Genomic DNA, 21,059 nt, shown 5'->3' with positions numbered 1-21,059 from the left:
TCTACCTGTCACCATCTTGAGTGTAGGAATTGTGGAATCCAATTCAGCATTACTCTACAATATACTTCTGTAACACTACGGGGGTCACTATGGTGGTTTTTCAACATGCCACCACCTTATGAAGGGCATCGTGGATGGTTTTGCAGAGTTTAAAGTCAAAGGGGAAAATACACATTTTGTGCATGCCAGAGGAACATCGGGTTACAGGATATGGCAACTTATCTGTACACAAAAGAGAACCATTTTGTTATAGATTGGACAAGGCTTTTTTGTGTGTTAATTGACATGTCACCAGGTTCTATGCAAAAGGAGTTGATCTTTTTGACATTTGCTATATCTATCACAAGTTAAAAATTCTGGACCTCTTCTGGATTTATACAGTACATTTATCATACTAATATTTATTTCACATCAGGTGCTGCTAAATTTAATGAATTCTTGGCACACATGAAGTGAAATAAATATTTGTACTACTGGATGAATTTCCTAAGTTGTTCTCTGGAAATATAGGCATGTTAAACAATTTGTTTCACAAAATAATTTTACAATTAGATGCCAAACATGTGTACATAATGTGAGACATAATCCATTGTTATCAGGGAAGAGGTTACAGTAGAAGAAAAAAAAACTTGCCAAAAATGGTGTCATAGAACCTGTGGAGTCTACGTAATGGATGTCTCCCCTTGTGGCAAGATGTCCCAACTGCAGGGTTAAGATTGTGTGTTGATTTCAGAATTTTAACTAAAAACGTTCTGGTAGATGAATGCCCAGTACCAAGAATGCATGACAAATTGTGAGAATACAGGCCTTACAGTTTAATTTAATAAATGGGAGCACAAGCGGTTTACAAATTCTGGTGTGACATTTTAAAAGGGGTTAAAGGAGTTGATTTAAAGGTTGGTGAATTTGACAAGAAGGAGCATAAGGGTGACTGTAGGTATGCACACATCTATAGGACTGAAAGGGCTCTTTGGCAGTTCAGCTTTGTTGAGTGATGGTAACGTATGGCATTTATGTAGATTAGGTAGATTGTCCAAATACAGAGGCAAGGAAAGAAATTATCCTATAGAAGGTACTACGAAGTACAACTATGATTGGATGAATGAATTTGAAGCATATGATGTAAATACGCTGCATGATGAGGAATAAGATTCCATTATTATGGAAAATCCTACATGTATGTAAAGCAAAACTATAATATGACGGAGATTTGGAGCAGCTATTGTTAAACCTAAGAAATGTGTAGATTTTGTATGTGCATAATTTTTTTTTTTTAAATTAAGACAGCTTTTAATTTTCCTATTAAAAATATAATAAAATTGTCCCTATTGTTAAGGGGGAAAGTATATTTAGGTGTGTTTATAGTTATAAAGTTTGACCCTCAGTATCCACTGTATGTAGAGCACTGGAGTTGGTGTGTTCTTTGAATGTTTAATGTGTAGAGAAGTTGGAGAGTGCCCATCAAGTGTATTTGATGCAGTTACTTCTACTCTAACTTGGGCTGCAATAAATCACGCTTAGAACGTCATAGAAGTGCAGAAGGCACGCCCCACAGTCTCATGTGAAGAAGCAATAACTATGCTTCACGCCATGAAATAAGTCACAAGAAGAAGGTGCATTTATTAAAAACCTCAGCCGGCTGAAACACCACACAACTGACTGCCCTAACAGTCACAGCGGCATTCAACATTCTATGAATAACAACCCTCAACTGGCATTCTCCTTCCGGTGCTTATCCTGCAAGATGTATCTCATACCGAGCTGCACACAAGAGGAGAGCACCACACATCTCCCTCTATTTACAATATTCATTAAGGGCCTGATTTAGATCTTGGTGGTATCGTCCCACCATCGGTTTTCCAATTGAAAACCCGTCCACCGCCTTCAGGGCCGGCTTTAGGACAGTGCGAGGGGTCAGCCACACCGGCTGCTGACATGGATTGGGGGCACTGACCTCAGGGGGGCGCTGTGTTTAGCAATCACTTTCAAAACTTGCAATTTAAAACCACCTGCTGAAAAGTTCCTTGTGCGTCCAGCCTTCAGGAAACAATTCAAATGTTGAGCTACCTCTTGTAATTAATGTTCCTGCTAGGGAGACAGATCGGAGTTTTGTCCAGCGGCAGCTGTGACTCGCCATAAAGTAGCCTAGAGTGTTAATATGGCTGCTGCAAAGAACAGAACTATATTTTATGTGGATAGCTGAGTGGATTAGTAAAGCCAGCCTTTGCAAGTACGTTAAAACAAAAGGAATGTATGTGAAGGGGGGTTATGGAGAGATGAGGGGCACATTTGTCAGATGGTAGTGAATGAATCTGAGGAGGTGGTCATGGGGTGATGGGTGCCAAAAAAGACTGTTGCAAAGGGCGCCACCAGAGCTCAAACCGCCCATGATCGCCTTAGCGGTCCGCCCGCCTGATTTAGATATTTGCAGTCCAATAGGTGATAGAGGACCTGAGTCACGCCATCTCCGTCACACGTCAACTGTGCCATTGGAAATAGTAGCTGCCAGCAGGACTCCAGCCATCCTTACTGACATGAATCTGTCACACAGCAACACAACACACAACCAAAACCATATGCAAGTGGCACACAGATGGACACAACCACACCACCCACTCCAGCTCCCTTCACCTCAGCAAGTCCAACCAACCAATCACTCACACAGGTGCATGCGCTGACACACATCAACAACAGGCAGTACAACCTTACCGGAACAGATCCCTTTGCATTGTGCACACAGTTGACAAGTGCAATTGTACTGTTATTGTAGTGCCACCATCCATTTGGCAATGTATAATGACACCACAATGATGTGCGTATGTGTGCGATATGTGTATTGTACCAGTATGTCCCCATGCATGTATGACTCATGTGTGTTCCTGACATATGCATGTCACAGTAACAAAAAAAAATGACTGTGACATGTATATGCGTGCAATGGTCCCCACCTCATGTGCAGTGCCCACCCAACGTACCCTGCCAATGCGGGTTCCTTACCTTCGAGTCTGGCCACGGGTTGTTTTCTCTGTGTGTCAGTGGCAGCGCTGGCAACAGGTCTTGTCCAGTCAAAAACATTAATGGACTTGAGGAAAAAAGGTATGTTTTTACCTCATTTCCCCCCCAATCCGTCAACTCAAGTTTGGAGGTCGGATTGACACAGTTTGCTTGGCGATAAGGCACATCCACATCAGTGCGGCAGTAAAGGTGGCTAGAATCCTGCTGGTAGCCACTATTTCCTATGATGCCGTTGACATGGGTGGACTTTCTTGCCAGAGATGGTGGGATGAATGTGGGCTATCGCCTATTGGACCGCCAACATCTAAATCCGGCGGGTGGACCATCATCGCATGGATGGGCTTTCGTTCCAAAAAGCTATGGCGGGATCTTTACCCGTTATCATAAAATTTTGTGTATTGTGACAATGGTGCACAAAACACCGGTGCCTTTATTTTAACCAAATCACCCACTCTGACCAAACAGTTCCTTTACTTTCTTTTGTTCTCCAAGCCATTTTAACTCATCTGTTGCTTTAGTTTCTCTCTTTCGCTCCAATACCCCACCATCATGTTCTTTACACCTTTGTTCCAGAGCATCCACCTGGCAGTCAACAGAGTGTTTGATGACCTCCATTTAAATAATTCAAATGGCGTTCTTCCTATCGATAGGTGGGGAGTCATTCCATATGCCCTTATTCCATCCTACAATTAATGCCTCCAATCTAACCCATTTGCTTTCACCAATTGTATACTCTCTTTGAGAGTTTTATTCAGCCTCTAAATTGCACCATTGTTTGGAGGATGATATAAACAGGTCATTTTGTGTACCACCCCTTTATCTTACAAAAAACTCCCAAACTCCTGTGAACAAAAGTGGGGACCATTATCAGATAAAATAGAATTGGGAAAGGTTTCCTTTTAAAATGCCATTAAAAAATGTCAAAATACTTGTGGAAGAAATGACACACAAACACACACTTCACTTTCACCCATCTGGAATATAAAGCCAGTAAGACAATCAAATATGGTGTATGCTGCTCCCTATTAAGAGGACCTATAATGTCAATTAAGATTTCATCCCATGGATGTTTTGGTAGTTCATGCATCGCCATTGATGCATGTATGGTTCTTAGAATCTTGTCATTAAGATTAAACTACAAACATTCACGGACAACCCTCTGCACTTCAGCATCTATTCCAGGCCACCAAAACATGGAGCTCAACCTCTTCTTCATTTTAACAATCCCCAGATGTCCTATTTGGCCTAATGCTCTCACTTTGCTTCTCAGCGAACTGGCTGGAGTAAATTTTGTGCCTCCTAACAGAATATCATTGTCCTCCACCAGTTCTTCCTTTCTCAAACTCCACACTTTTCCGAGCTTACTTCAGTCTCCCTTCTCCTTCCTCAACTCATCCACCACCACACCCAACATCTAATCGTGCAGAAGAGGTGACTTTCATTCCTCTTCTGTAATCCCACCATTAGTTAACTCACATACGTTCATCTCTTCTTCAACTTCCTTGTTCTGACCTTTTCTGATTCCTGTTTCTTCTTCAACTGGTCCAACCTACCTGGAGAGCACCACAGCTCACCCTTGTGCTAAATGTGCACCGGTACGATACATCCTGCAGACGTGTCTGCAGCTTCCGTAATACCAGAGGTCCCAGGGAGGGAAATAGCTGGTCCACTTGCCTGCAGTGCCCTTTGTACAATCCACCTCCAGGTACTTGTGCCATGCTACTGAAATGTAGCTCCTGGTGGTCCCCAATGCTTTTGTTTTTATCATGCCAGCAATGCTGCTAGCAATATCTCCTGCTACTCACATATCCATTAACATGCCAATGGTGGTAATTTCTTCTCAAAATTAACCTGGTATTCTTTTAATGTTTTTTAGTGAGAGACGACTTCATCATGTGTCTGCTTCATGTGATCGGTGTGATCTTGTGCAGCCTCACCCTGGGGAATGCAGAGGTTATACGGCACACATTTAAAAATGGTTGCCCTCAGTTTTTCTACCAAGGAACAGAGCCCACTGGAATTTTACCTACAAGGCCAGCTCGGATTTGCCAAGTCTACGAGAATCAGTATCGGTTTGCCACCATGTACGACCGTGATCTTCGCATTCCGCTCTACTCTGCTTACGTCTACGAACGAGGGGTGGCTGAAAGAGTTGAATGGATGATAGAGCCACAGGTAGGTACCATCTCAGGGAGGGGGGCTAATAGAAGATGAGAGTATGGGAGGAGAAATGAGGGGAGAGGAGATGACTGAATGGATGATGGAACCCCAGGTATGTACCATCCCTGAAGAGGGGAGCTGATAGAAGATGAAGAGAAAGGAGGAGAAATGAGGGGAAGGGATGAGAGGACTGAACATAGGATAGAGCCCTAGGGATATACCATCTCTGAGGAATGGAGAGAAGGAGAGGAGAGGGCATGGAAGATGAAGGGTGAGAATGAGCGATGAAGTAAGGAGAGGGGTGGAGAAGATGGGACTGAATGGATGATAGAGCACCAGGTAGATACCATCTCTGGGGAGTGGAGCTGATGAAGATAAGAGAAGGCGAAGAGAAATGAGAAGAGGAGAGGACTGAATGGATGATGCACCCCAGGTAGGTACCATCTCTGGGAGGGGAGGCGAGGGAAGGAGAGGGGAAGGAGAGGGGAAGGTATGGAAGGTGGAGGCCAGAAAGGAGGGATGAAGTAATGAGAGTGTTGGAGAAGATAGGAGCGAATGGATGATGGAGGCCCAGGTAGGTACCATCTCTGATTATCTAGCTGGGCAGTTTGCAGATCCAGGCTCTGTTACCCCCATTGAATCAGGTGATTCTGGTGACTTTCTTTGAATACGTACTGTACTTTACATGTAGGATTTACGCACATGCTTTCCAATGTGGTGTTTAATTTGAGTTTTTTGATGACCCACCAAATGTTGTTGCCAAAATATCAACTACCAAAATATTGTGAATATATTTAAAGTATGTAGATATGCCCTTACATGTCTTAAATCTGCATTGATGTACCTTGACGGTATACATATTGTCACGGTATGTACATGTATAGGTAATGATAGTAAGCCTATACTTACTTCTATATACTTACCAACACAATTCTGGCATTTACATCTCTATTTTTTGGTAGTAAACTTTAAATTGGAAGCGGGTTTAAAATGCCTAAAAATAATCACAATTACAAATCACTGTGTTTACAACAACCACTAAAAAATATATGGACTTGATTTTGGACCAGGTTTTTTAATTACAGATTTTTTTTAATGTTTCTATTAGTTTTTAACTACTTACTACAAACAAGGGCTAATCATTTCAATAGAATATTGCAAATTATTGTTACAGATTCTTAATAGGACAAACCTTAAGACAGAGTAAACCCTACCCCATTCCGCCCAGTACAAAGGAACGCATCCCTTTCATAAAACTCCAGTTAAAACCAATAAGTCTGACAAATATATTGATGCCACCATTCACACTAAAAGTGAATTGTAAGAAACTGGGTTATTGTTGGGAGGTGAAAATCCTTCTCAAGCAACAACTCCAATCCTTGTCAGGGTGACCACAAAAGTCACTGAATCCAGCCGTGCTTAACCCTCTGGTAGCTTGGCACAAATGCAGTCAGGGTTAACTTAGAGTGTAAAGTATTTATGCAGCACAGAAACAGTAATACAGTGAAAACACAACCCAATAAAAATTCCAAACCAAATTAGAAAACTAGAGTAATTTTTATTAAAATTATATTAGAATGACACTAGAACGACAATCATGGTCATCTGGTCGCACCAGACCAGGGGAAAGTCACAGGTGCAGGCCAACTGCGAAGCAGCGTGAACCAAATACAGGGACAAGGTCAATTCCGCTGAAAATGTTACCTTCTCAAAGTCCGGCGCAAAGAGTTCCATTGGCGCTGGAGGCAGCCGCAAGGAGCAGGGAGAGCATGGCAGATGGTTGCCACTGGAGCTTCTCATTGGCGGTCACTGCGGGTTGTTGCTACTGTAGCATGGAGTGCAGATCTCGTGCTGTGGGCATCACTGGCAATCGCTGCAGCACAAAGAGTCTGGTTCACTGGAGTTTTGTGTAGGCAGCCGGTGCGCAAATGGACCTTTTCTTAAGAGGAGGAGCTCAGCTGATGCCAGCCAAGAGTCCAAGACCCCGGGAGGCACTTCTTGAGTATCAGGAACTCACTCCAATCCCCTTTGTCCTACTCTCTGGTAGGGTTACACAAACCCTAGAGCTGAGACAGGATACTGGCGGAAGGCACAAATGGTTAGGACAAGAAAAGGTAAAATTTCTAAAAGTGGCATTTTCAGAATTATGACTGAAATTTAAACTTTAGCATTAAAGTGGATTTGGAATTACAATTATTTTGAGTATAAACATGACATCTCACATCTCTACCTGCTCCCTATCCAAAGTTATCACTTATCAAATGTAATAAGATATTTCAATGTTGTCCAATTGGAGAGATGGACCTAAGAGCAATGAAAAACAAATTTAAGAGCTTTTCAGTACTAGGACCTATAAACCTTAAACCCACATGTCCTACATTTTGAATACAGTGCTCCCTGCCCTATGGGTCCTACCTTAGGGTGTATTAAAAAGGGACGTTTAGGCCTAGCAAAAAGTTTATTTTGTCAAGTCACATTGGCAGTTTAAAACTGCACTACAGGCTGCCGTGGCAAACCTATCAATCTATCAATCAATCAAGATTTCTAAAGCGCAGCAAATCACCTGTGAGGTTCTCAAGGCACTGGAGTTGCTAGCTACTTTGCAGTGCTCTATTCATTCGAACAACCATGTCTCAAGTCCTTTTCTGAATTCCTGGACCGATGCAGTGTTCCAGAGGTGCAGGGAAGGGTCGTTCCAAGCTTTGGCCACCAGGTGAAAGAAGGAGCCTCCTCTGTTGTTGAATCAGCAGATACAGAGGGTGTCTACGAGGAAAAGAAAGGCAGATCGCTGGTGTCTGGTCAGTTGGTGTAAGGTCATTTGTTTGTTGATGTATGCTGGTCCTTTGTTGTGCAGTGCTTTGTATGCCTGAGTCATCATCTTGAACTGGCATCTCTTCTGGATCAGGAGCCAGTGTAGCTTCTTGAGGTGCGGGGTGATGTGAGTCCACCTGCAGAGGTCAAGAATGGGTCTTGCCGCTGAGTTTTGTGTTGTCTGTAGTCTCTTCAGGAGGTGTGCAGTGATTCCTACATAAATATTGTTACCGTAGTCCAGCCTGCTGGTGACAAGGACTTGAGTGACAGTCCTTCTGTTGTTGATTGGGAGCCACCTGGAGATCTCACGGAGCGTGCGTAGGGTGTGGAAGCAGGCAGATGGGACTGTGTTTACCGGTTTTTCATAGTTAACTTGCTGTCCAGGATGATGCAGAGGTTGCAGGCATGGTCTGTCGGGGCGCGAGAAGGGCCAAGTTCATCAGGCCACCAAGTGTCATTCCATGGCGAGGTGTTCTTCCTAAAGATTTGGACTTCTGTCTTGTCTGTGTTGAGCTTGAGACAGCTGCACTTCATCCAGTCGGTAACATTTACCATACATCTGTAGCAGCTGGAGCTGGTGGTGGAGGGGTCTTCTGACATCAGATAAGCTGGGTGTCATTGGCATAGGAGATAATGTTGAGTTCATGTGATCTGATGGTGTTGGCCAGGAGGGTCATTTATGTGTTGAACTGGGGGTGATGTGGCTAGACCAGCAGATGATTTGGACGTGTAGTCCGGAGCTCCGCTAGACCTCGCCAGAAACAGGGGGCATAAATCCTGACCAAGACTCCAAAGGACCCTTCCTGATGGAGCCCCCCCCCACTGCTGCCATCCCCCACACAGTGGGGCAGGGGGTGAGTTATGGGACCCTGAGGTCAGACTACCGGCTGATACAGAGTGCTGGCCCAGGCCAAATCATGGCAGCCATTGGACGAGCCGGAAGACGGGGAGCCCGTTGGTGTGCTGCACTGCTCCCGGATCCAGCAACCGGGTGGTCAGACCCGGAGTGGGCGCGGCATGCATTAAGTTTGTGGAACAGCATTGGCAGGGATATCGCCCTGCGGTGAGTGTGGAGGGCTACAACAAACCGAAAATGGGTTGACCCGCAACGAAGAGAGGTGGAGGCAGTGCTACATTTGTGCTTGTTGTTTCCGGTGTGGAGCACCAGTACTTATTTTTGAGGACCGGTGATGGGTTTTCTGCATCAGGCATTTACTGCGAGCCAAAGACACATATGGGAAAGACGGGGGGAAGAGAAAAACAAAAAGGCGTTCAAAGGGAGAGAGCCTAAGGCTGCAAGACTGAGCTGAAGAGGCAGGGAGTGGCTGTAAATGGATTAAAGAGGCCTGAGAAGGCTTTAGGATTACGCTGCCTTGATGTTCTGTGTTTGCACATTTAGTTGCAGCAAACGCGTGTTTCACAGGAGAGCTTCGGGCACCGGCACGTTTTTATTTACAAATTAAGCACTGGGTGGAGGAGACCTGTGGTCTGCAGTGACCACAAGGACTTGGGTGGCAATGCACCTTGGGACCTGAGGATGACCCAAGCCTGCGGCAATGACCTAGAGAGACGATTGGTGGGCCGCTTCCTCCTGCCTGGGTCTTAACCACAAGCTGAAGCAGAGAAGGCAGGTACGGGGCTGAGGTCAGGGGCCACCAGTGAGGCTTGGTTGGCCTGGCGACACCCACTACTGCAGAGCTGGGCTGGGGTGATGCCCGGAGAGAGATCCCTTGACTCCTTTGCATGTGGCTTACTCCCCCTTCCCCATCCCCTCTGGGGGAGACTACACAGGGGTGAGATTCTTCTGCCGCAGACTACAAGACCTAAACCAGGAGCAGGCGGAAACATGAGTGTGGGGATTGCCTGAAACCAGAAGTGTGCGAGCTGAACGGAACCTGAGGACCCTTGGATATGTTTCCCCCACCCAATCTCCCTCTGGACCATTGACATTGACCTCGGCATTCGCGGTGCTCCCCCTTCCACTGCTATGCTGCCACACACTCCTCAGAGGCCCTCAAGAAGCATACCGGTGACAGAGCGGGACAGCATATTGTAATCCTGAGGTGTGACCAAACTACTACTGTGCAGCGACTGTGGGAGGACAGTGCGGAGGAAGGGAGGTCTCCCAGGATGGAGTGGCTTGGGGACCTCATAAGAGGCAGGAGAGGACTCTGCAGCACTGGCACAACAAGAACGCCAGCAATCCTGAAGGCAATCAAAGAGACAAAACAGCTCAGGAGACACAAATAGTGATGCAGGCGGAAGACGTGGGGCTCCTCAGGGACGACCAAAGGAAGTTAGCAGACTGGGTAAAAGACACAGAAAATACGCTGGAAACCACGGTACTGCAACTTAAAGACCTGAACCTGAAAGTCACCGCCATGGACAGAGAAATGAAATGTCTCTGAGCCCTTTTCTGACATGGAGAGTTGATCGATGTAGGAGGCTGGCCTGGCTTGTAGTGAGTACCAAGGGGTACTTACACCTTGCACCAGGTCCAGGTATCCCTTATTAGTGTAGAGGGTGTGAGAAAGTAGCCTCTTTCTAGCCTTGTTACCCCCACTTTTGGCCTGGTTGTGAGTGTATGTCAGGGTGTTTTCACTGTCTCACTGGGATCCTGCCAGCCAGGGCCCAGTGCTCATAGTGAAAACCCTATGTTTTCAGTATGTTTGTTATGTGTCACTGGGACCCTGCTAGTCAGGACCCCAGTGCTCATAAGTTTGTGGCCTACATGTATGTGTTCCCTGTGTGGTGCCTAACTGTCTCACTGAGGCTCTGCTAACCAGAACCTCAGTGGTTATGCTCTCTCTGTACAAATTGTCACTAACAGACTAGGGACCAATTTTACCAATTCACATTGGCATACTGGAACACCCTTATAATTCCCTAGTATATGGTACTGAGGTACCCAGGGTATTGGGGTTCCAGGAGATCCCTATGGGCTGCAGCATTTCTTTTGCCATCCATAGGGAGCTCTGACAATTCTTACACAGGCCTGCCACTGCAGCCTGAGTGAAATAACGTCCTTGTTATTTCACAGCCATTTTTCACTGCACTTAAGTAACTTATAAGTCACCTATATGTCTAACCTTTACCTGGTAAAGGTTAGGTGCAAAGTTACTTAGTGTGAGGACACCCTGGCACTAGCCAAGGTGCCCCCACATTGTTCAGGGCCAATTCCCCGGACTTTGTGAGTGCGGGGACACCATTACACGCGTGCACTACATATAGGTCACTACCAATATGTAGCTTCACAATGGTAACTCGGAATATGGCCATGTAACATGTCTATGATCATGGAATTGCCCCCTCTATGCCATCCTGGCATAGTTGGCACAATCCCATGATCCCAGTGGTCTGTAGCACAGACCCTGCTACTGCCAAACTGCCTTTCCTGGGGTTTCACTGCAGCTGCTGCTGCTGCCAACCCCTCAGACAGGTTTCTGCCCCCCTGGGGTCAAGCCAGGCTTGTCCCAGGATGGCAGAACAAAGGACTTCCTCTGAGAGAGGGTGTTACACCCTCTCCCTTTGGAAAATGGTGTGAAGGCAGGGGAGGAGTAGCCTCCCCCAGCCTCTGGAAATGCTTTCTTGGGCACAGATGTGCCCAATTCTGCATAAGCCAGTCTACACCGGTTCAGGGGACCCCTTAGCCCTGCTCTGGCGCGAAACTGGACAAAGGAAAGGGGAGTGACCCCTCCCCTGACCTGCACCTCCCCTGGGAGGTGTCCAGAGCTCCTCCAGTGTGCTCCAGACCTCTGCCATCTTGGAAACAGAGGTGCTGCTGGCACACTGGACTGCTCTGAGTGGCCAGTGCCACCAGGTGACGTCAGAGACTCCTTCTGATAGGCTCCTTCAGGTGTTGCTAGCCTATCCTCTCTCCTAGGTAGCCAAACCCTCTTTTCTGGCTATTTAGGGTCTCTGTCTCTGGGGAAACTTTAGATAACGAATTCAAGAGCTCATCAGAGTTCCTCTGCATCTCTCTCTTCACCTTCTGCCAAGGAATCGACTGCTGACCGCGCTGGAAGCCTGCAACACTGCAACAAAGTAGCAAAGACGACTACTGCAACTCTGTAACGCTGATCCTGCCGCCTTCTCAACTGTTTTCCTGGTGGTGCATGCTGTGGGGGTAGTCTGCCTCCTCTCTGCACTAGAAGCTCCGAAGAAATCTCCCGTGGGTCGACGGAATCTTCCCCCTGCAACCGCAGGCACCAAAAAGCTGCATTACCTGTCCCTTGGGTCTCCTCTCAGCACGACGAGCGAGGTCCCTCGAATCCAGCAACTCTGTCCAAGTGACCCCCACAGTCCAGTGACTCTTCAGTCCAAGTTTGGTGGAGGTAAGTCCTTGCCTCACCTCACTAGACTGCATTGCTGGGAACCGGGACTTTTGCAGCTACTCCGGCCCCTGTGCACTTCCGGCGGAAATCCTTTGTGCACAGCCAAGCCTGGGTCCACAGCACTCTAACCTGCATTGCATGACTTTCTAAGTTGGTCTCCGGCGACGTGGGACTCCTTTGTGTATCTTCGGGTGAGCACCGTTTCACGCATCCTTATAGTGCCTGTTTCTGGCACTTCTCCGGGTGCTACCTGCTGCTGAGAGGGCTTTTTGTCTTGCTCGACGTCCCCTCTCTCTCCTGACGCAATTTGCGACATCCTGGTCCCTCCTGGGCCACAGCAGCATCCAAAAACGCTTACCGCACGATTTGCAGCTAGCAAGGCTTGTTGGCAGTCTTTCGGCGGGAAAATACTTCTGCACAACTTTCCACGGCAAGAGGGATCCGTCCTCCAAAGGGGAAGTCTCTAGCCCTTTTCGTTCCTGCAGAATCCTCAGCTTCTTCTGTCCAGTAGAAGCTTCTTTGCATCCACAGCTGGCATTTCCTGGGCATCTGCCCATCTCCGACTTGCTTGTGACTTTTGGACTTGGTCCCCTTGTTCCACAGGTACCCTCGACTGGAAATCCATCGTTGTTGCATTGCTGGTTTGTGTCTTTCCTGCAGTATTCCCCTATCACGACTCCTTTGTCCTTTGGGGAACTTTAGTGCACTTTGCACTCACTTTTCAGGGTCTTGGGGTGGGCTATTTTTCTAACCCTCACTATTTTCTAATAGTCCCAGCGACCCTCTACAAGGTCACATAGGTTTGGGGTCCATTCGTGGTTCGCATTCCACTTTTGGAGTATATGGTTTGTGTTGCCCCTATCCCTATGTGTCCCCATTGCATCCTATTGTAACTATACATTGTTTGCACTGTTTTCTAAGACTATACTGCATATTTTTGGTATTGTTTACATATATCTTGTGTATATTTCCTATCCTCTCACTGAGGGTACACTCTGAGATACTTTGGCATATTGTCATAAAAATAAAGTACCTTTATTTTTAGTATAACTGTGTATTGTGTTTTCTTATGATATTGTGCAAGTGACACTAGTGGTACTGTAGGAGCTTCACTCGTCTCCTAGTTCAGCCTAAGCTGCTCTGCTAAGCTACCATTATCTATCAGCCTATGCTGCTAGATACCCTATACACTAATAAGGGATAACTGGGCCTGGTGCAAGGTGTAAGTACCCCTTGGTACTCACTACAAGCCAGTCCAGCCTCCTACAGTCTTCAATCACTGTTTTGCATCACCGTCTTTCACTGCTCACTCATACTTCTTCTCCAGGCACATTTTCACCACAGTTCTGCCACTAGGACCTAAACTGTGCTTCACAAATGTGAACTTCCTTTTTATTGAGAGAACACACCCCGCCACTGGTGTCCAGATATGCTTTGGACATCACCTTTTACTATTTCTAGTCTAACAATGGTGCACCAGTAAAGCAAGAAATGGAGCTGGTAGTGCTTGTCCGATCACTATATTATTGCTCCTGGGAGACTTTTCACTCCTATTCACACAGTCAAGGCGAATTACTGGTTGGAAGAAGCTAGAGAGCCAATGAAAATTCGCCTCCAGAACTTCAGGCAGGGAAAAGATAACTTTCTTAAAGTTACTTTTCCTTGATATTTATTAATCAGACTTCACGATTGGATTGAATTTTATTAACTATTTAAAATGGCTGTTTAATTATTTTTTAGCCGGTCCCATTTGCGAGATACAGTATTACGTTAATCTGTATTCTGGTTTTCTACATAGGAAGCTAAGCCTGCCACAGTGAACATAGCTGCTAGGTGATAGTAAATGTGAGGACATGTTAACATTAAATTCCTACATGTCCTACTTTTACATACCATGCACTCTTCCTTCCGGCTACAAGGCCTATATAGTGGGGACTTAGGGGGTTATTCTAACTTTGGAGGAGGTGTTAATCCATCCCAAAAGTGACGGAAAAGTGACGGATTTACCACCAGCCGTATTACGAGTCCATTATATCCTATGGAACTCGTAATACGGCTGGTGGTATATCCGTCACTTTACCGTCACTTTTGGGACGGATTAACACTCCTCCAAAGTTAGAATAACCCCCTTAATGTTTAAAAATGAGGTTTTTATGTCAAAAGGGTTTATTTTGACATATTGAACCGCAGTTTCTACACTTCTAGGGTCAGGCTCCAATGGTAGGCCTTAAGCCATGTTTTCTCTGTCACTGTAGTGCAGTGGTTCCCAAACTGTGCGCCGTGGCACCCCAGTTCGCCACTAATCTCAGCCAGGGGTACCACGGTCACTTCAAAACTATCAATGCTGCTCAGCAGTGAACCTTTGCAGATTGTTTCAATGCACTGCAGTTCCTGTAAGAGCACAGATTTCCAGACTTCGGAACAGCAGCTCTAGTTGCATCATTTTTCCACTTTTGTAAGCCACCTCATACAGACAAAAACTGCAGTTTTTCAGAAGAATGGGACCCCTGCCCTAACACACTCAAGGTGACTCAGTTTTGTTTTCATTGTTGCATTCTCTCAGCTTTGCTGGATGAAGTAGTGAAACATGCTGGTATTTACATGGTTTTCTAAATTCCTGTGTTAGTAACAGTCAGTCTGGCCTTTAAATGACCATAGATACTCAGACTTACTCCTTCAACAAATTGATATACTTTTGATTCCAGAATGTATGTAGTAGGGATTTCCACATATCCTCTTTCAGCGTCTGATGCTGTACAGAAACAACAAGCTGCCAGGATTGCATTTGGCATTTTAATGTATTCTCTTTTTCTTCACTGTGAACTGATGCTGCATTAGCCATCATTATACAACGTCTCTGCTAGAAGGCTGATGAATGAGAATTACAGTGCACACTGTAGCCCTCCTCCCACCTGCCAAATAAATGTAATGTGACGGGTAGCCGGGGCCAATGGCCAATTGGTCAAGGGCGCAGCAGGTCGAAAAAGTTTGGGAACCACTGCTGTAGTGGATGGCACAATATGTGCTGCAGTCCACTGGTCGTTTTAAACTTCTAGGCCCTGGGTACATTTTGCATCATATAATACGGTCCTTGAGGCAAGGTGAATAGATCAATTAGGAATACGACAATTTGACCATGTTAAAAAGGGGAGCACAGGCACTACTGGTTAGAAGCAGTAAAATGCACAGGGTTCTTTAGTCAGCAAATACAGAATGAGGCAAAAATATGGGGGTACACCTCACAATAGATGGTAATTTCCTAGATAGGTCAGTTTAAATTAGATGAACAAAGATGGTATGAGCATCTTCTGGAGCCGAGATATGCCCCCAGAATTGCTTTTCTAACTTAGAAGCTGTAAGCCACCAGCACTAGCGCTAACATTAAACGAATGTAGACCATTGGCACGTTGAAACCTCTTTTAAAGACTAGAAAGCGTTTTAGGGCCAGTAATGGCTGGTATAGATCTTCTGATGGAATGTTGCAATGTCTGTCCTTCTGTTTTAGCCTGTTTATGTTAAAAGATTATTTCCCTCAGTAGCTGGAATGTTCTAACAGCATTAAAGCCCTTCTGCCCTAGGTTGGACTGATTGTTGAAGGTCCTCGTCACACCTCCTCAGGGCTTTTAATAACTGATATGGCCCTCGGAAGTAGACAATGAGAGAAAAGCTTGAGCAGGGACGTAGCTCGGTTATTAAGGTTCAGTGCTGTGAACGTCGGATTTACCAACGTTAGCGCAGGCAAATCTTGTGAAAATACATTATATGAGAAGCAGGACACAAGGGGGGGCTTATAAGGCAGTGCATATTTTTAGGAGTACTTAAAACACAATATTTTTCAAACAAAGCAACATTTGTAAGACCTTTAAAACAGAGACAAGAGACCGAGTGTGTGTGAGTGATTTGTCTGCGTATTTGTAATAATCCCAGGTGAAATCCAGCAGACACCTCACCATACCCGACTGAAAGCACCTGTACCCAACCATTTACTACACAATACATTGTTTAGGGAGGGGTAACACCCTAAACACCACCCCCCGAAGCTACCCCCTCAGATTGAGGTGTCTATGATGTCACTCAGGTACCCAAGGGCCTTTAACAACAAGTGTAGCCTTGGGTGGAAGGGCTCTGTTGCTAATAGAACATTCCACCCAACGAGGAAAGAATCGACTAACACAGACATTAAAAAAGATTAGCAATGCTTAATAAGCCCCTAATTTTTAACAACGTATAATTTAATGTTATGAATAGTCCTCAAAATCTGCCCCTGGTTTACACTGCTCAACAGCGGCTGAGGAGTAATGGGGGAGCCATACATAACATGGATTCTCTTCTCTGTCCCAAAAGTAACAAAATCATTAAACAGGCCTCCAGCCATAGTCCTCTCCCTCCCTCTATGCCACCCCACGCCGCCCCTTCTAGAAGCTGTGACCTCTGCCCTTCATCAGATGAAAGGGCCAGCAGTGCAGATGCACTGACCCCCTCTCAAGGAGTCTAGAGGTGCTTTATGATGAAGCCTCACAGGATTGTTTTTGTGCAGGAAGGTGCCCCTTCCTGCACAGAAACAATCCTGCATACATTGCAGACACACTTGCACCATGGTACAAGGATGCCTGCATTGGCGCTAGGCAGCCCATTGTGCACAAGCGTAGGAGGAAAAATACAGGGCATTCTTCCCCTTTCCAAGTGACGCAATGTGCACTGCTCCACTTTTTCATAAATCTTGCCCCACGTTTGGAATTTAGTTCATTTGAGCAGAAAAGCATTTCAAGTTTAGTTCCAGGTGGTCCCCTGCTTCACTGCTTAGCTGCCAAATGCTTTACACGACAAGCACACAGCTACCTCTAAATATGACCTCTATATCACACAAAAATAAAAAGAGTATAGCTGGTAAATTGTAAAATATTAATCTGAGGAGACTCCTAACAACTTGTGCTCTCCATATTTTGCAGCTTGTGAACACCTCGTACAGCAAGGCAATGGAAGAGGATCGCCTTATGAAAATTGACAGAATCAAGCTTGAGGCTAGCCAGGCTGTTGACGCTGATTACGCAGGAGCTGCAGCAGACTATGACCGAGGACACCTCAACCCCGCGTCACATCATGTGGATAGACCCGCCTCCGAGTCCACCTGCACCTTAACCAACATTGTGCCACAGGACAGTACACTCAACCAGGGGCTATGGGCACAATATGAAGATGCCACAATGAGACAAAACACTAATGGGTGCCAAAAGACTTACGCCATTGTAGGCGTCATCCCTGGGGAGAAGACCATATTGAGTGGGCGGGTTAATGTCCCCAGCAAGATGTGGGCTGCAGCCTGCTGTATTACCCCAGGAGGAGGGGTGAGGTCCTGGGCCGTGATTGCTAACAATGTTAGCACAGGCACAGTAGACCCAATCACTATAAAGAACTTACAAGAAGAAATAGCCAAGTACACAAAGCGAGGTGTCCGATTGTTCCATGAGGAATGCCCCATAAACAATCTTTAGTTTGAGCCTGAAGATGAAAATAGCCTGTGGCCGGTGAATGCTACTCACATCCCTTCAGAGTTATAGTTGCTTAGATGCTCCCTTCCATCCTTCATCCCAGTGTAGCTTCTCCCTCTTGGTTGGACCATTCCATCCCAGATAGGTGAAGCACTATATAAATATACAGCTCTCATGCAAAGTGCTATACCATTCTGGGCATTAGACATTTGGGGGCATAGTTATAAGAGGAGTTGCATTGCTCTTGCAACACGTAAATCCATAATGTGATTTATCAAACCATGCAAGGCCACCTTCCGTGGCCCTGGGTGGCTTGATAAATCTGCATAAAGCAGCACAAAATGTTGCATAGCGTTACTCTGCCCCCAGGAGGCTTTCTGTGGGTGTTGTCCCACGTATCCACCGTGGATTTTGACACATTCCAAGATTCACCAAAAGTGGTGGTATACATGGGAATATGCCAAAATCCTTCACCTTCCTGCACAAACCCAATCCTTCTTACAATGCAGGCAAGGTGCAAGGGTGGCCGCATTGGTGCTAGGCAGCCGGTTGAATGCCAGCGCAGGGGAAAGGACAGGAATGCACCGTATTCGTCACACCTGCCCTTTTCCACTCACGGAGCACAGCAAAGAGACTTGCTGCCCTTCGCTGCATGACAGTTTTATAAATATGCCCCACAGCTTTTACGGAGAACACATAACAACCATTAGAACATTAGAACATTAGAACGCTGGGAGCTCCATTGAAGACAATGTAATGGCTCAAGACAACAATGAGCAGAGGTGCTCAAACTTGCCAATGCTTGTTTCTTTCTTTTTCCTTGTTTAGGTTAGAATGCTCTAACTGCATTATACCTCTTATGCCTCGGGAGATACCACTCGTTAAAGTGCCCTCCCTCGTTATAGGTCTGTGCCTGCGGCGCAGGCTTATAACCCATGGAAGAGCCTTTAATGACTGCTATTGCCCTCGGCCGCGTGCTCTAATCCTATAGCATAGCTACTGACTGACAGCTGTAAAGCCATGTTAGGTTCCATTAGCTCCCGTGTAAATACACATAGATTCCTCTCATATATGTAAGAGCAGACCTTCCTTCCAAGCAATGAAGCATTGTGTAACTGGTTATGTTGTGAGTGGGAGTGAGTGTAGGGGGTTAGATGAGAATGGGGGGTGTTGAGGGATCATTATTCTCATGAAACTGACCCTAGGTTAAACACTCTAAATAAAAGTGTCATTCACTTGTAACTAAAATTCAAATAAAATAAATTTGCTGCATATTACAAATGCCTGTCACTGCTTCAATTAACACGGACAAGGCAAGAATATTTTGACAAATATTTTATACCTTTGAAAAACACATGAAGAGAATAGGTGCCCTAAGAAATTGACCTGCAGCGTGTAGGTGCATTTGACACATTCACACAACCACTTAAATATCCCTATGTTTTACACCCTTTCCCTGTATCCCAGTCGTTTGATGTTTCCCCATCCACTCACACTTCACCACAACCTTGGGCATTCTTAACTCGGTGTACTGCCATTTGTTAAATTTTGTTTTGACCAATGACTTTGTGTTTCACCACTGCGCATATTAGTTGCTCAATGTTCACCAGTAGCACATTGTATGTTTTGTTCAGTTTAGCCGCCTATGTGCTTTGACATTGCATTAGCCATTACATTCTGTATTCTGCCTATTGGCTTTGACATGCTGTATCCAGTCTAGCCGCCTATTGGCTTTGACATTGCATTCCTATTGGCTTTGACATGATGTATTCAGTTTAGCTGCCTATTGACTTTGACATGCTATTAGATATTCTGCCTATTGGCTTTGACATGATATCAGCTCAGCTGCCTATTGGCTTTGACATGATATTATACATTGCATTTTATATTCAGCTCAGCTGCCTATTGGCTTTGACATGATATTATACATTGCATTTTGTATTCAGCTCAGCTGCCTATGGGCTTTGACATGATATAAGACATTGCATTTTGTATTCAGCTCAGCTGCTTATTGGCTTTGACATGACACTAGACATTGCATTTGATATTTAGGTTAGCTGCCTATTGCCTTTAACATGACATTGCATTTGATATTTAGGTTAGCTGCCTATTGCCTTTAACGTGGAGTTAGACATTGCAGTTGAGAATCCAAGCTGTATTTTTCCAAGCTGTGTTTTTGCACCAGAGAACCAAGATGTTTTTCTCACAGTAGACTAGACCTGATAAGAGAGGGTACATGGGTGTTGTTTTTCTTCGCTTGAGCTTGGGAACAGGAGTAGTCTTGGAGACCTGGCCAGTCTCCAAAAGGCTTGCTCAGTTTCCCAGGTCTGAGAGGAGGGGGCACACCTTTGTAACGAATGTAACAGGCTGCAGAGAGTCAGATTCGAATCTGCCGGACCTCGTGCTGGAGCTTGGCGCCAGCTGCCAGCAATCCCGTGTGGGTAGATGAATCTCTTTCTCGCGGCTGACAGGGGTCATCAGCTTGCAGACCTTAGAAAGATGAAGCTGTAAATAGTTCCCACACGGTGAAGTATTTGTTTTGCTTTGCATTCAATATCTTATAAATATAACCTGCTGTGTATATTGCAAACTGATATATTTTGTTTGATTAACGCGGACTTGAAAGCTACTAATTCGTCATTCATAAATATTGTGGTTGGGGAAGAATTAACAACAATAAAAGTCTTCTTTGACCTCAGAAGTGCATTTCTGTTGTGTTATGTTAGTGCTTAGAAACTAGCTAAGAGGAAAGCACTACAATTGGTACCAGAAGTGGGGTGGTGTCGGTCATTAAGAGGTGATTAAGAGGGTGTTGACGAGTTGGTAGATTTCTAAGTGCACACTTTAAAAGTGTAATTGTTTTTGTTGTTTGGAGATTTACAGAAATTGTTTTTTTGGAGAATCACAGTAGCACGGCAGACCATGTCTGAGAATGCATGTGTTGGTAAACTGCCCGATGGTGCTAAGAAAAACTGTGAATTGTTTTCTGTTTGGAGAATTACAGAAGCACAGCAGACCATTTTTGAAAATGCATGTGTAGCTAAAATGCCTGATAGTGTTTTGAGAAATAATTTCTGTTGTACATATGTAGAAAAAGTGTCTTTTGGAAGTAATGATGACAGAAAGGTCTGGATACCTTTATCTGCTTACAGAGAAATGCAGGAGAAATGTAGGAAGTTGGAACATGAAAATAGGAATTTACGTGAGCAAATTAGCCCGACTGAAAGTTATAAAAAGGCTGTTTTTGAAG

The 21,059-nt window shown here is 45.2% G+C and overlaps 1 protein-coding gene across 1 annotated transcript in view; it reads left to right on the top strand.

Moving 5' to 3' along the window:
• The window catches only part of LOC138254477 (endonuclease domain-containing 1 protein-like), a 40,327-nt gene extending 21,237 nt beyond the window's left edge, over nucleotides 1-19,090 (top strand). The window contains exons 2-3 of the mRNA XM_069205817.1: nucleotides 4,892-5,190; nucleotides 17,270-19,090. Coding sequence (XP_069061918.1) covers nucleotides 4,909-5,190; nucleotides 17,270-17,812 — 825 coding nt within the window. The 5' untranslated portion in view covers nucleotides 4,892-4,908 and the 3' untranslated portion in view covers nucleotides 17,813-19,090. The remainder of the gene's footprint in view (nucleotides 1-4,891; nucleotides 5,191-17,269) is intronic.
• The last annotated feature ends 1,969 nt before the right edge of the window (nucleotides 19,091-21,059 follow it).

Source organism: Pleurodeles waltl, chromosome 1_1 (assembly GCF_031143425.1).
Source record: "Pleurodeles waltl isolate 20211129_DDA chromosome 1_1, aPleWal1.hap1.20221129, whole genome shotgun sequence".
NCBI classification, from domain to species: domain Eukaryota; kingdom Metazoa; phylum Chordata; class Amphibia; order Caudata; family Salamandridae; genus Pleurodeles; species Pleurodeles waltl.
This window is presented reverse-complemented; position numbering and strand designations above follow the sequence as displayed.